Source organism: Stenella coeruleoalba (assembly GCF_951394435.1).
Source record: "Stenella coeruleoalba genome assembly, chromosome: 18".
NCBI classification, from domain to species: domain Eukaryota; kingdom Metazoa; phylum Chordata; class Mammalia; order Artiodactyla; family Delphinidae; genus Stenella; species Stenella coeruleoalba.
Window position 1 is genome coordinate 14,249,897 of NC_137164.1, and position 16,150 is coordinate 14,266,046.

General features: G+C 43.9%; 1 protein-coding gene across 2 annotated transcripts in view; it reads right to left on the bottom strand.

Moving 5' to 3' along the window:
* Nucleotides 1-16,150, bottom strand: part of LHFPL6 (LHFPL tetraspan subfamily member 6) — a 257,347-nt gene that overhangs the window by 220,173 nt on the left and 21,024 nt on the right. Inside the window, exons 1-2 of one of the 2 annotated variants that reach the window (XM_079903309.1) lie at nt 6,668-7,436; nt 4,655-5,229 (exon numbers count right to left, since the gene is read on the bottom strand). In XM_079903309.1, the coding sequence (XP_079759435.1) occupies nt 4,655-5,039 (385 nt within the window). In that variant the 5' untranslated portion in view covers nt 5,040-5,229; nt 6,668-7,436. Of the gene's footprint in view, nt 1-4,654; nt 5,230-6,667; nt 7,437-16,150 lie in introns of those variants that run through there. The other variant, XM_079903310.1, reaches the window with a different exon arrangement.

A 16,150-nucleotide genomic window follows, 5' to 3' on the forward strand; every position in this document is an offset into this window, starting at 1 on the left:
CAGTTAGCCAATTCCTTACCACAAATCCACTGCCTGAGAACTATAGAGGATGTATTAAGGTCTTATTTTGAGTTCTCCATCTGTCAAATCTTGTTTCTGTTATAGGGCAATGATAAATAAAAGAATACATATATAATATATAAATGATCATTATGATGTGTATATAATATGTATTAAGAGAGAGAATTCCAGGATAATTTTCTGTGTCAAAAACCAGGATATGGGCTTCCCTGGTGGCGCAGTGGTTGAGAGTCCGCCTGCCGATGCAGGGGACATGGGTTCGTGCCCTGGTCCGGGAAGATCCCACATGCCGCTGAGCGGCTGGGCCCGTGAGCCATGGCCGCTGAGCCTGCGCGTCCGGAGCCTGTGCTCCGCAGCGGGAGAGGCCACAACAGTGAGAGGCCCGCGTACCGCAAAAAAAAAAAAACAAAAAAAAAACCAGGATAGATCGATGTGTTCAGTCAATACCAAACCACAGAGATGGGGTCTTTTTACAGTCCAGTCAGAGAGGTGTAAATAAGATCATGATAAAAACTAAACATTAACTAAATTCTGAATGTAAGCCATCTACCAGAAGTCACATCTTAAAAAATACAAAATGATGAACTTAGAGCAGGGTTCTCAAGGCGGTGGTCTCAGAACCAGCATCATCTGGGAACTTGTTAGAAATACACATTATCAACTCCCCTGGCCAACCCCCCAAAACCTACTAATCAGAGAGCCGCCCTGAGTGGGCTCCAAAAATCTGTTTTAAAAAGTCCTGAGGGTGACTCCGATGCATGCTAAAGTTTGAAAACCACCAGCTCAGAACTCAAGGCCGCTTGCCTGGACTTTATATTGTAAGGTTAGAGGGAGCTGAAGGAAACAGGAGGAGCTTGTGATCTGTGAGGCGCAATTTAAAGAGGAACAAAGAGAGCTCTGCGTGCCCCCCCAACTGGCCCAAGAAATGGCTCGATTTCTTAAAATTAGAGCAACTTCTTTCAGTTAAGACACTGTCACTAAAAAGCCACCATGCCCATTAATACGCCAACATTTACTTATCTTATTCCTCAGCTGTCACTTGACGGAGCCTGGATATGAAGGAAAGCACGATGGGACACACCATACGTCAGGTCAGGTTCAAAGTGCAGCAAGGGGAGAAGTCCCAAGCCCTCACCCAAAGGGATGAAAGACAGCCCAGGTGGAGCCCTACAGTGAGGGGACTCTGGAGAGGCAATGATGCTTTCAGCACAGAGACGGGGATGCTCTAAGAAACACTCTGTCATCATCACCGTCTTGAGCAGCATGTAACCATCAATTGGTTGAGGAGATGGGTCTCCCCTGGCTTCTCAGGACAGAGCAGTATCTACACTGGGAAGGTAGTTGTTTGCCACTGATTAGTAGTCTACACTCATTTTATACATATATGTGACTCACATCCAAACTAAATGTGGAATAATACCAATTTGGGACTCTTTTCCATACCCCGTCGTTAGAGCGCCAGCAGTTTCCGAAGATGAGATCTACAAATTCAGACCCTGACAATTGCAAGCACCAGTGGGCAGAACTTAAGATAGCCTTAATATGTCTTTACGGCGTTCTTACATGCTTCGCTTACAGAGCATGTAAATAAGATATTTTACTAACACGTACGTCAAAAGTTTGGTATGAAGTTTCAAAAATTCTGTTAAAGTACTTAATGACTACAACAGTATTTGAAAGCACGTGATTTTGTGTTCCACAAACAAAAACAACATTACAACCTCTATTTTCTCATAACACCATTATCATAATCTCTGCATGATAACATTTTTATTACATGTGATATACCTCAAAGGCTTTCTACATGCCTTTTAAAAATTCAATTGAGGGTAAAATTCAACCCAGGCTCGTTTTTAAAAATTATGACCAAGACATGACTTCAAATATAAGATGGAGATGGTGGCAATTAAAGTTTATGCTCAAGTTACCACAAGAAAGGCAGAAGTCACTGATTCCTTGAAGTATTTCTTTTATAGGCAGTAAATGTCCATGGACAACAGTCCCATTCTGTGTTGTTCCACCCGTTTACAGGTGACATTTTGACCTCTAACCAACCACAGCAAGACAATTCAAAATGAAGGTTGACACTTTATCCTTTAACTAGTTCCAAAGTACTGCAGGGGTTTTACTGCCTGATGTTACACCATATGTGCAAACTCCAGACACAGCAGGCATGTTTAAGTAGGATGCCTCTGTACTTTGCCATTATCCTGTTTCCTGTTGTTCTGGAGCAATCCTAACTTTAGCTAAACATAACCTTTCTGGGTGAATCATTTTTAGTAGAAGAATCCGCCTTATAGCAGAGTGCCCTGCACTTTGACTGTATTTCGGAAGCATGGCCATTGACGGAATTCATAGAACCCAGTGGTTTGGTATTTTGCAGTCTTTATGAAACCCACCCATTTTATGAAAACTTTCATAAAATAAAATTATTTACCACTTTTTCTTATGAATAAAAACTCAAACAATTATGAAATGAACCACAGGAGTAATTCTTTCTGAAGCATTTTTTTGGTCAACTGGTCTATCACTAAATGGTAATGTTTAATGGCAGATTTTTCAAAACCTTTTCCGTAATTCAAGTTATTTTTTAATTCTAAAATGACTACTGTCTTGGGCAATGGGATGTATTTACTTACTCGGGCCCTCAAAAGGTTCGAATCAGAAAAGCCCTCTTAGGTTTTACATTCAGAATTATTTTCTGCCAGGATTTGAGAAATGCTAATAATAACCTATATCTTCAGCTCAATGTCAGTAACTCTTACCAAACCAGAGTTCATGAAAAGCATATACTAAGGAAAAAACAGTCCTTTAAAAAGTATACATAACTTCCCCAATGGCCTTTCCCCTTGAGTTTTATGTAAAGTAGAACATTTAGCTCTTTATAATTCCCTCAAATCTATAAATCTCACCAGTCTCAGATTTACTTCCTGTTGCCTTCCTTCATTATACGTTTAAAGGTAATCAATAAAAACTGATTTCTCTTTGTAAGCACTTTCCTGTTCTGCCAGAAATAACAGTAGTCCCTGCCCTAAAACGAAGAAGAAAAGGAAAAGGAATATTTACCAGAAGAGGAGAAAAAGAAACCGCCCCAGTGTTTTTCCTGAGCCAAGTGAAACGCAAACAGCAAATCAAGTTTATTCTTAAAGGAGAAAAACCTTAAAAATATTCCTGGCATTAGTCCTATTCTTCAAATCTGTGTTATCAACAAGTTTTTAACTCTGGGTTTGTATTTCCACTCTCTACAAAAACCTCATTATACTGCCTAATAGCTTTACTGTACTGTCTTTCTGTAGGAATCCACACATCACACGCAAGACTTGTGCTCAATGCTGAACAGTGAAGCAGTAGAGGAAGGATAGTAAGTCCCCCAGCTTGCCTCCTAGGGCAGAGTGGGATGCAAGACCAGCAGGAAAAAACAGATGAGAACAAAGTTACATCTGGTAAGGAAATCAAGAACTGCAAACAACGTATCTCTGACTCAGAAACGCAAAACTTTCAGCCACTTGAATTTTTAGCACAAGAATTTTCTGACCCAAAATGTTACTTGAAGGTTTTATATTAAATCATCTGAAATCATCTGTTGGGGTTTCTCCAATATAGACTCTACTCCAGAACTCTCCATTTTTAATGTTTTTTCTTCTCCTGCATTTTTCAGCGAAGACCATGAGAAAACACCCAATGAAAGAGCAACAGACTTTTACTTTGTAATGAAGTTACGAATACATTTTATACGTTTCCCTGGCTTCCTGTTTTCTTGAACTCTGTACTATCTACAGAGGTTGTCCTATTTCACCAAGGCAGACTATAAATCACACGAGTTCAGCCCGTCAGGTTGAAAAATGGAGGTGAAAGGCACAGCAGAAAATACATGAAGTATAATTAAAACCATATGACCAGAGATATTGAAGCAATACTTGTTGGAGGCAACCCAAGTAAAAATCAAATCTTTTCTAGTGTTAGTGAGACTGGCCAGTCCCTTTGAAACAAACACACATCACTTGCTAAATACTTTTTTTTTTTTCTCTCCTTCACAGCAAAAGCACCGGGAGAAGTTCAGCCCTAACAAGGTACTGAAGCCTATCTTTGTGGTATGGTTAAATTCACAGTTGTTCATGTGAAACTGATCTCTCATTTAAAACAGTCATCATTTATTTAGAAATATAGTTTAAGATGGGGCAGGGCTCAATTTTACATCCACCAAAAAGGATAAAAGGCTTATGATGACAATGTTGAATCAAAAACCTTTTCTACTTTTCTATGAAGGTTTCATCTCCTAAGACCTGAGGATTCCAGAAAGACACAGATACTGTAATTGCTTGTTGTTGATCATAAAGAGCCAGCAGCTATAAAATCCAGACCGCCTCCTGGACTACATTATAAACAACCTAGACACTACTGCCTCACAGATGTGGTACTGAGCAGGCCAATGATGTCCATGTTTAAGGATGTACAGAATTAAGAGCTCTTGAAGTTGTAAAGCATCTTTGACTTTGGCAATCTGTCCCCAGAGCCTATGTCCCCTGAGCGTTCCAAGGGTCAATTACCATAATCTCAGTAGATAACTGGAACACAACTTTCAATATTGCTTTGGGGTTCCAGTAAACAATGTAAATTTAGCGAAGTCACTTACCCCCCAGAAACTGAATTCCTCCAGCCACTCTTCCCACTGTCCGGGAGATGAGCTCCGACACACAGCAGCCCATGAGGGCGGTGAGCGCCACAAGCAGGAGGAGGCCACAGCCCAGGCCTGTCACGATGGTAGAAATCCTCCATTCTGTGCTGGGGATGCCCTGGAAGGAGGCGTAGCGCCCACATTCCTCCACCATCACCATCATCTGCCGACTCTCATCGTGCACGGGATACGAGCACCTCCGGAAAGTACCGAAGGACACAGGCTTGCCCAGCTGAGATCCCCAGAGCCAGTAAGGCATGAAGAACCCCACGCAGGACGTGGCAGCACAAAGAAACGAGAGCAAAGCCCAGATGACCCCGGTGCAAGTCAGACTGGATGCCATCTTTCACCAGACGGGGCAAAGAGGACCCAAAGTAACTGTTCTGGGTCTGCAGGAGGGAGTGAAGGTGTGAAACCACCGGGGACCCACAGGTAATCCACAGTTCTGTGATGGGAGAGTGTCTATTAACAGAACGGATCTTCAGTCTTACTGGGCATCAACTTCCCATCCTGTGCAGTAAGGAAGATGGTCCCTGGTAAAACCATAAGAAATATTAAAAGTTAAATGTTTTTAGAAATGTGATTAACACCGATTCAGTTGGTCTACAACTTTCAATTAATAAACAGTCAAAGATGCCTCCATACTTCAAAAGTGAGAAGAATCCCTTCTCTCTATAAACTTCTCCGTAATTCAAATGTTGTCAGACTGGCTCAAACCTTTTTCATGTCTTTATCTCCTATAAATGTCCCCAAATTAACTCATGCACTTAAAGAAATGCATGATTTCTACTTGCCAAGCCAGTGAATTCATTTCATATACTCACATTAAAAGTAATGTAGCATATTTACCGGCAGTAAACATAATTCCGAATGTTATAATAAAATGAACCATACCGGGGTTTGTTCAGCTGGCTTGCAAGTTCATGCTCATAACTTGTCGCAACTTCTCTGTGTCCCTTTAGGTGCATTAACACTCTGCACGAGCCCGAACAAAATAATTAGGATCACAATTACACACTGCCCAGGCATACAGAAAGGATGGGACTATTAGGCATCCCCAGTCCTCATTCAGTAGCGTTTGTGAATGCCTTCAATCTCAACTAGCTTCTAGTGTCAACGAAAGAAAGCCTGCGTACGGCTTATTTTCATACCTGCAATTTTGATTCACGGCCTCCAATTAAATTATTGGAACCATCTCTACTGCTGAACGAGTGTCACTGTCTAATCTGAAAAAGAATCCACACCTGCCAGGACTCTACATCGATCCCCAGTCATTCTAGTGATTCCACGTGCATTCACTTCCATACCTCCCTCCCTCTGAGAGAGTTCCAGAACCACTTCCCACACTTTTCACAGAGAACGCAGAAGCCCAGAGCCACGCACCCCAGTTCCGTCCCCAGGACTCTTTTAACTCCAGCTTAACGTCACCCACCCCCTCCTTTCCCAACCCTCGCGCCTGCCCTTTCCTTCCCACCCACCACCCCATTTCCACCCCAGTGTGTCACTCCAGGGGAGTTCCGGCTACTTGTTTGTTTTTTTAAATCTTGTCAACTGCGGTCAGCATCAGCATTAGCGGCTGAAGTTGGTCTGCTGGGCCCGGAGGCTGGGGAAGACGGATGGCACGGGGACGTGGGGTGGAGACCGCCCTCACCTCGCGCGGGGGCAAGGCGCCCCGGGGTTAGCCAGCCCCCGGCAAAGGCCTCCCCCACTCCACCCCGAAGACACACAAGGATCCCTCAACCCCCAAAGCGGGAGAGGGGCGTTTTCCAGCCGGCTCCGCGCGGAGGGAGCAGATGAGGATGGGCAGGCAGCACCCCCCGGAGGCAGACGCCAGCAGCGGACGCGGCGGGCAGGGAGAGCCGGCCGGCAGCCCAGCTCAGGAAGTCCGAAGCCCGGGAGCAGCCCAACTCCGGCGTCCGGAGAAAAAAGGAGCGGGGCCCGCGCCCCGGGGCAGCCGCGCGCGGGACTCACATGGCTGGCGGGCGGCGGCCACCTTCTCTCCCGGCGCCGGGACGCACTCACAACTTGCTGTCTCTCCCGGGCGGAGCATCCACGGCACGCAAGACCGTCCTTCCCTCTTCGCCGCGGTCCCTAACAGCCGCGGAGCCCCCGGGCCCGACGCGGGAGGGAGAGCAGGGGCCGGCAGCAGGCGGAGGGCTCCGGGAGCACGCGCGGCGCCGCCGCCCGTGCAGCCCCGCTTCCCGCGGCTCTCTGGCGGCGGCTCGGGCGGAGCGCTGTGGCCGCGCGCGGGGCGGTGTAGCTCTCAGGCGGAGGGGCGGATCTGCCTTTGGCAGGCGAGGCACGCAGCGCCTCCTCCCCTCCGCCGCCCGGCCCTCCTCTCTCTCCTGTCCCCTCCCCTCGCGCCCGCCGGGACTCGGAGCGGACGCGGCGAGGGCGCGGCGCGCCAAGGCGGGGACCCTCCCGGCACGCGGGGCGGGGCGGGGGGCGCGGCCGCCGAGCGCCGGGGTCTCCTCCCACCCCCTGGGCGGCTGTCTGGGCTCCTCCAGCCCCGAGCCCTCTCCCGCCTTCGTGGCCCCGCGACTCCTTCCAACGCGAGAGTGGCGGAGGCAGAGACCGAGAAGTAGGGGCGAAAGTTGCTTGTCCTCTCGGATGCTCGCCAGGGGCTTGGAAGATGAAACACGCTCCCTGTTCGCTTTTCGGGGGTCTGGTATTTGGTGTTTAAGCTCCGGTCTCCGACCGCCTTTAGGAGACGGAGATGGAAAGGAACGCCTCAGAGACTGGGCGCGGTGACCCTTTTGAGCTTTCAGGAGCTCTTGGCACGTGGTCACTTTGTAAGGGGGTGAACAGGGCCAGTGTGGGCGTGGGAATGAGAGGCGAGAGCAGAGAACCCGAGGCTCAGGGATTCCGTCAGGCAGCCGCCTTTCCAGCCAAGCCAGGGAGAAAGCAGGGGGAGATGACAGCGAGCCTCCCCCAAGAAACATCCTCTTCAGGAACCTCTCTCAAAGCATTTCTCCCTGTCTGTCCCCCTCTCTCCTCCTCTTTCTCTCTCTGTCTCTGCCTCTCTCGCTCTCCCCCTCTCCTCTCTCTTCCCCTCCCCCCTTTCTCTTCCATCCCTCCGTCCAATCAATTTTGCAATCAATACCGCCATTGAATTTCTTTACTGAGAAACACGGATTCTGATTTCCCCTCTGGACTTAAGGTTTTTGTTTATTTTTTCTTGTCATTAGCGCTAACCTCTCTGGAAATTTAGAGCTACATTCAGTAGACTGTGGGTCTCTGCTGAAGACGGTATTTTAAGAATCCTGCCATCTGGGAATAGCAGTTTGTGAAGTAGCTACTTCCTCAGTACAGTTTGTGCTTTTTCAAAGCAGTTGAAAGTTAATAACTGGGTAGGTATATATTTCATAGTAAATTTTCAAATTGTACCCTTTAAATTAGCCATGGTAGAGTACTTTTTTTTTATTATAGCTGGAGATGTGCGTTCTTTCATTATTATTTTGAAAGGCTTTGTGTAATTAGTTCCAACCCTTTATGAGGTCATAGACCTTTTTAAGAATATGGTGAAACGGATAAGCCTCCCAGAAAAAGAAAAAAATGCACAGTAGTATCAAGTTTTCTCACAGTGGTTCTCAAGGGAGAGTGTGACCCCTCCCAGGGGATATTAGGCAAGGTCTGGAGATATTTTTGATTATCATGAACTAGCATCTGGTGGGCAGAGGTCAGGGGTGCTGCTAAACACCCTACAAGGCACAGGACAGACCCCCGGAATTATCCAGCCCCAAATATCAGTAGTTCTGAGGTTGAGAAAACCTGTTTCAATAAAATGTCCGATGGTTCCCTGTTCCCCTGCATCCCTTCCGTGATCAGAATCCCTGATCAAATGCTCTGATTTATTTTTATTTGTCTTGTACAAGTCACTGGTTAATGAGTTCAGTGACTGTGTTAATAATGATTGGCCTGACTTTCTGTTATGTATCATGACCTAGTTATTACACAGAGCCTTCAGATCTGTATCATGTATAGGTAGAAGGTATGACTCCATAAAGACAGAATAATGAGAGTGAGATTGGGACTCACCCTCCACACACCCACTGTGGATATTGGTCTAGGACACTTTCTCAATTTGGAGTTTGAAGCACCGAGATGGCTGGCTGAGATTTAAGTCCTGGCTGTGTCTCAGTCCCAACACTAAGTCTTCTTAATAGACTATTTTATCTAGTCCTCAAAAGAAAAGCGGAAAAATATGAAGGAGGTACAATTATTACTTTACAGAGAGGTTAAGTCATTTGGCTGAGACCTTACAGCTAAAAGGTGGACTTCAAAAAATATCTCATTATCTGCATTCTATTAAACAGTAAATGCTATTGAAGAGATTCTGCCTAAGATGAAGATGAAGACAGAGGAGGAGGCTGGTTGTTTTCTTTTTTAATCTGTCGGGAAGCAGTATCAATTACTCATGAAAGCATAGCGTATTACATACTAGGACTCACATTTCTGACTTAGAGGAGTGAATTTGGACAAGCGGTGCCCTTTCTGGGCCTAAGTTCTCTCATGTGTAAAAAGAGGTTGGAAATAGATGATTCTACCTCATGACTTCTAGCATCATGATTATATAGATACTGTTATATTTGAGAAGAAGTTTAGGGTCATCTAATTTTGTTCAAGTATATAATTTTACAGATGAGGAAGCAGAGGCTCAGAATCCTTCCAGTGTCTTACCCAGAGCTGAGCCTCGAATCCATGTATCCTGATCTCTCATTTCATTCCACCGTGTAATTATCTTCCCAAACTACCGAGCCATCTGTGTTACTCCTTGAGTTCTTGTTTGCATACTTCATAGGCAAAATGCATTATACTATTTTTTAAAACGCTTGCATTAAATTTGCACCTTCAAAAGGATCTTTAAATTACTTCCCAGCCAGAAGTTCTCACATAGCAAATGCTGCTTATACCTCTTATTCCAGGTTTGAGTTTCTAGCATGTTTGGATGGTAGTCCCATTAAGTCATAAGATGAGATCATGAATGTAAAAACATGTGGAAAGCTATAAGGCATCTAGGACAATACTCTTGGTTAGCTACCAAATATTAATTCCCAATCCCTCTTTCTTATTCACTAGATACTTTTGGTGGCCACATGACCCTATTCTAGACAATGAATCAGCTGAGGAGTCCTCTAGGGAAGACTGTATTCTCTGATTAAAGAAGGAAGCATGAGAGAACAGTTCTCTCACCATCTTGGCCGCCTTTTGGACACATTATTGAAAAATAAAATGCTTAGAGTTGTGGCAGCCTTTTTGTAACTACAAGGAAAATCACAGAAATAAATCCTAGCACCCTAAGATTGTGGAGCTATTCACCTTTTGAATTTTTTAGAAGTAAATTATAGACTGTAAGTAGATTTAAGTCATTGTTATTTAAAATTTCTGCTTTTTAGTATCTGAAAGCATTTCTAATTGATAAAGCACTGTACAGATAAGACATTTGCTCAATGATTAAAAAAATACACATTAGTCGACATTGTATCCCAGTGCTTGGCAATAGAAGATAGATACTCAATAATTTGAACATTAACTGAGGGAATTCATAAACAAATGAATATTATTGTGATTGTTTCCCTGTTCTAGTGTAGCCTACAGAGTGGGTATTTATCTTTTAAACAGAGAAAGTGTGCTATGTGAAATTAGGGAAGGAGTATGATAGTGAAATATAGGAAACACCATGGATCAATAACTGCTGACCATTGGGGATTGGTTGAAAAGGGGCTTCTTCAGTTCACATATGTGGCAATCACTATAGTTTGGCTGATACAGTGTCCTTTCCCAACCCTCTTCTTCCATACCTTTCTCTCCAATCGAAGCAGTGAAAGCTAAAATCTCCATTTCCCGGCTGGTCTTGAAATTTGAGGGGCATGTGACAGTGCTGGCCAATGAGAGGAAAGTGGAGGGATGCTGGTCTCATCACATCCACACCCTCTTTCTTCAACCTTAGAAAATGGATGTGGTACACTTTGTAGCACAGCAGGCACCTTTCAACCACGAGGTGAAAAGCATTAGGACAAAGCCCACATTCTAAGAATGATGGAGTAAAATGGTGAGTCTGATCCATGGTATCTTCCTTAGGCCGCTACATTATTCTCAGACTTCCCTTAGGTGAGACCAATAACCAACCCTTAGCTGTTTAAATCTGCGATTAGCATTAAATAAATACCTGCTAGACTATTCAAACTAACTGTTCTCTTGCAGTCCAAGAGCTGGCAACACAGTTAAGTGGATTAGAGCACGGACGCTAAGCAGAGCAGAGAAGAGAGAGGGCAGAACGATGTCAAGGGAGAATTCATTCTCCAGCAATCGGTGGCTGCAGTAGGCATTCCTCATCTATAGCATGTATTAGAGAAGATGGACCCTCCTTACAACTTGGCAATAGAAACAGGAATAGCTATGAAGATAGCTGATAAAATGTCTCCCCTTAAAGTCTTAACTTTGAGAAATTCAAGGAGACTGAAATTCTAAGCATTATAAATGGCCTGATACAGGGAGGTACACCTCAAAGACAGACCAGCAAGAGAGAGATGCAGGAAGATGTAAGATGCAAAAGAACTAGTGGATAACGAAAGGAGAGACTCCATATAGAGCCAAGGAAGAGAGATTTTCCTTAACTGTTCCTGGCTGGGGAGTTTATCAGTTTATTATCAGAATGGATCATTTGTTCCTCAACAGAGGCTGGGAGATACCCCAAGAAATGTTCCACTAGCTAAAAAACTATAATCAGATTTTTCAGCCCAGAAACAGCAAACGGTTAAAATAAGTAGAGACCATGGTAAGTTCTTCATTTTTTTTTGCCATTTCCTTCCTTCCTAAACTACCCCTTCCCTTCATGAATGCCTTCTTAAAACAGATTTAACGAGGTATTGCTATGGTGTCCATCTTATTTGTAGGGAAAAAAAAAAATCTCATGGGACAAGGGACCTTTCAGATTTCCTGGTCTCCATTTCAAGTAGTCTCTGGATGAGATCATGGATTGCTTTTAGGATGATTATTCTTCCATTTGTATACATACATTTACCACAGCCATCCTAACATCCTGTTTAAGTAAGGTTGCCTATTTCATTTTCTAGGACAGAAATAGCATAGGATAGGATGTGTTTGATAGACTCGAGACCCCTCTTCCCTGTAGAAATTGCATATGTCTCGTTATGTACTATTTCTAAACATAGTGATTTGTATGACTATATTCCCCAGAAGCTCTCATGGAAATAAGATGCATACAGTCTGTGGCCTGCTCCCAGAGGTGCTGTCTGCATTCTTTTTATGAATTAAAGTAGCATACACATTTTAAATCAATAACTCATTCATAAGAAGAAAAAACATGTGAAGTGTTAAATCACATTTAACACAGCGAACACTTGACATTAAACCATCAAAATGAGAAATGTCCATAATATATTTTTGCTACATGACCCAGTATACATTTTAAAGCAGTGCATAATTATGTTTAATACTGAATCAGTGTTATGCTTTTGCTACTTTTAAATTATGCTTCTTTTTTCTTCTGGTATCAAAAGTCATCTCAGGCTTTTTCAGTGTTACAACTATGTTTTCTAATTTTTAAAACTTTTCCCAGAATATGTAGAAAGAGGAATATAACAGTCTCCATAGAAACAGATAAAAATTTTGTGTGTATGTGGATAATAATATTTTCCACCAGTGTCATAACTTCTGAGAGAACTCACAAAGATTTGTACTACAGTATTTTAAAAATCTTAAATCCCACCCTCCTTCACCAAAATAAGATGCATTGCAAGGATTGAATATACTAATACAACAGTCTAACAGAAGAAAGCCAAACTTAAATGCTGAATTTGGTATTATAATACTAAGAGGGGTTAACAAACACTGATTTTTCTAAAGTAAATAATTTCGTATTACAGACATTGTGAAACGGCAGAGGGGGAATGCCTCTTCCCCAGTTCCCTGGATTTCCTCAGGAGAAATCTAGCTGAAATGTACCCGGGCTCTCTCCACTCATTCAAACCCTTGGGGCAACTGGTGTCTCCAGGGAGAAACCACCTGCCAGTGTGCTGGTCAGGGCTGCTTCTCTCTTGTAGGTGAATCTCCCACATGGGAGACCTGCCCTCATCCACATTGCTGAGAAGGGAGGGTGGGTGAATCTGCTGAGTTCTGGGCTCCATTAGCAGACCCTTTGCCCCTCACTAAGCCACATCCTCCACTTTAGCCTTTATCAGTAATAATCATAATATTTTAGTTTCCATCTGCCTCTTTTTCCCCTCAGTTTGTTCAGATTGCAGCTGGGGAAGAAAAGTGCTATTTATTGGCCCCCGTGAGAGACCCCACTAAGAACTATCACAAATTGAATGTGTGCATGCTTAAATATTACTTAAATATTACTATTTTGTGACCAATATGCCAGCAACACCAGGTCTTTACTAATAGGGATCAAGAAGAAAAGAAGGGAACTAATTTTCAGCAGTTAGCATTGAGTCAAAAGGCCAAAGACTGTCTCTTAAATGCTGTGCTTGGTTGAGTCGCCAACTAGAGTGAAGGGGTGGATGAAAAGAGAAAGCTTTCTTGCTAGTGATGTCTCTGAAAGATCAGTGTCTCCGTGTGTTAAAAGCAAAAGAGCATGGGCAAGGTGACAAGAAACAGAAGATATAAGAATAAAAATAGAATTAAGAGCAGTGTACATCAACCATGTCAACAGGTAGACATTAGAAGCGGTCATGGGGGTAATAAACAGAGTTGGAGAGAGGAGAGGGGGAGAGAGAGGAAGAGAGGCTGGGAAGGGGAGAGAGGGAGAGAGTGACAGAGACAGAGGGAGGGAGGAGGAGGGGGGAGGAGAGGGGCAGAAAGAGAGCCACACAGAGAGGGAGGCCAACAAAGAGTGAGAAGACAGGTGTTCTGTTTCTGGCTTTCGGTTCTGTTTTGCTTTGTCTCCTGGGAGGGAGGGATAGAGAACAATGCTGTATCTTCTACCTTGAAGGCAACATAGGATACTTGCCATGTCTGGTGAAGGATGGGAAAAATACGGATCCCGTGATGCAATTGCTACTACGAGGGCATTAATGTGTCATGAGGAGGACATGTCCACTTGGAGTGTCAAAGGGACATTCACTATGTCGACTGAAATAAAAACGCACGATGGAAGAGCTGTGCATTTCAGGTTTATTTGGGGACTACTGAGGACTATATAGCCCAGTAGACAGCCTCTCAGAGAGCTCTGAGGGACTGCTCTGAAGAGGTAAGGGTGGGGGGGTTAGTGTATATGTGATTTGGGCAAAGGGGGTACATGCAACCAAGCACATTTCTGCAGAAGTTTGCTGCTAGTCACAAGGAATAGACATCTTAGTTAATGGTTTCAGTGCTTTTCTAAGTATGGGAAGATGCAAGAATCCAGGTTCCCACAAAATCTCTCCTGAAAGTATCTGACTACCTGAAGGCCTGCTCTACCAGTTTTCCCAGAGCACGGAGTGCCTCATTCCTGATCTCCGCCCTGAACTCCTTTCAGGGTGTGCTGAAGGTCAGTGACTGCAGTGGCCAGTGCCTTCATTCTTGTAGAACCAGATGGCAAATGACATGTTTTAGTTGTCAACTATATGCAGGGAGATGATGAGGTAGACCTGGCCTAAATCAAACATAGTTAACTCTTAGCATAAAAGTATTTTCTGGTTTGTGGACTTCCAGGTCTTTAATGACTCTTCATTCCTACACCCATTCTCTGCCGTTGGCTGAAAGGCTAAACTTAGCATTCTTACCAGAGGTTAAGTAAGCAGGGAATAAAAAAGGAAGCTTGCATCAATCAGTATTGTTTTTGTTATTTGATGGTTTAAAAAAATATGAAGTTTCCTTACAGAAGGGTTCTAAATAATATATGTAGACACCCCCGCCATCTCCACTCAGGAGGCGGAACTGATCCCCTCCCCAACTCCGTGGAGGGTGGGTGGGCTCAATGTCTCACGAAGAATGAAGTATGGAAAGGAAAAAAAACCAGTAACTTTCCAGTGGAGAAGGCTGACAGATAACACCTTAACCAGGTGACCTAGATGAACATTACTGGCCACGTGTGGATTCCAGTTTCCCCCGATATGATGTGACCAAAGCACACTTCACTTCCATGGTATTCTCTCCAAAAACCTATCACCCCACTCTAATCACACCCGACCAAACCATATTGGGGGACATTCTACAAAATACCAGATCAGTACTCCTCAGAACTGTCAAGGTTACGAAAAAACCAGGGGAGGCTGAGACACTGTCACAGATCAGAGGAGACTGAGGAGATGTGGTAACTAAATGCAATGTGGTCTCCTGGATGGGGATCCTGCAACAGAAAATGGGTGTCAGTAGAAACACTGGGGAAACCCAAATAAAGTCTGGAGTTTAGTCCATAGTAAGATGCCAATGTTGGTTTCTTAGTTTTGACAAATGTACCACAGTATGTAAGATGAAAACATCTGAGGGGAAACTGAAACTGGATGAAGGGTATATGGGAATACTGTCTTCTATCTTTGCAAAATTCTGTGCAGTTCCAAGTAGTCCAAAATAACAAATTTATTTTTTTTAAGTATTATTTGTTGTATGTCCTTTTCTACGCTGGACGTTCTTGAGGACGACGCTTCACATTTGAACACGTCACACATGAAAACACGTTTTCGTGTACCTTCATCTAAACTTCCATGGCAGCCTGCAAGGCAGGCAAGATGGGATTATCTCCATGGACAGTGTAGAGATGAGGCAGCAGAAATTAAGAGTTTCTGTCCTTCTGCAAGTCACTCAAGGAGGAAGAAGAAGAGCCAGGACTCAAGCCAGGACTCTTTCTATACCTCATAAATTCTTCACTTTTAAATTCTAGTCCTAGTGGTTCTGGGCTTCCCTGGTGGTGCAGTGGTTAAGAATCTGCCTGCCAACTCAGGGGACATGGGTTCGAGCCCTGGTCCGGGAAGATCCCACATGCCGTGGAGCAACAAAGCCCGTGAGCCACAACTACTGAGCCTGCACTCTAGAGCCCGCAAGCCACAACTAGAGAAAACTTGCACGCAGCAACGAAGACCCAACGCAGCCAAAAATAAATAAATAAAAATTTAAAAAATAATAATAATAAATTCTAATCCTAGTGGTTCTGTTGGGCGTGATTGATATGAGATTGTTAGACTTAATGTACTCACGTTATCCTGACCCCTCTGTGTGAGGATTTGAGTGTGGAAAATAGCAATGAATGCTATAAGAAAAAAAACTGAAATGGGAAAGAATACGTCAAAGTTCCAATATTTACTCCCAGACTTCATCATGAAGTAATAAAGTTCCCTCCGCCAAGAAAAATCCCTCTCATCCTTTAGGGATTGGCTCAGGAATTACTTTGTGAGTCTGTCCTACGGGCTCCCCACTGCATTCCCGGTGCACACGTCTCCAAAGCCTGTACTTCCGTAGCACGTTTCACTGCTTCTTTTGCTTGTTTCTTTGTTTGGGATAAACATTAGA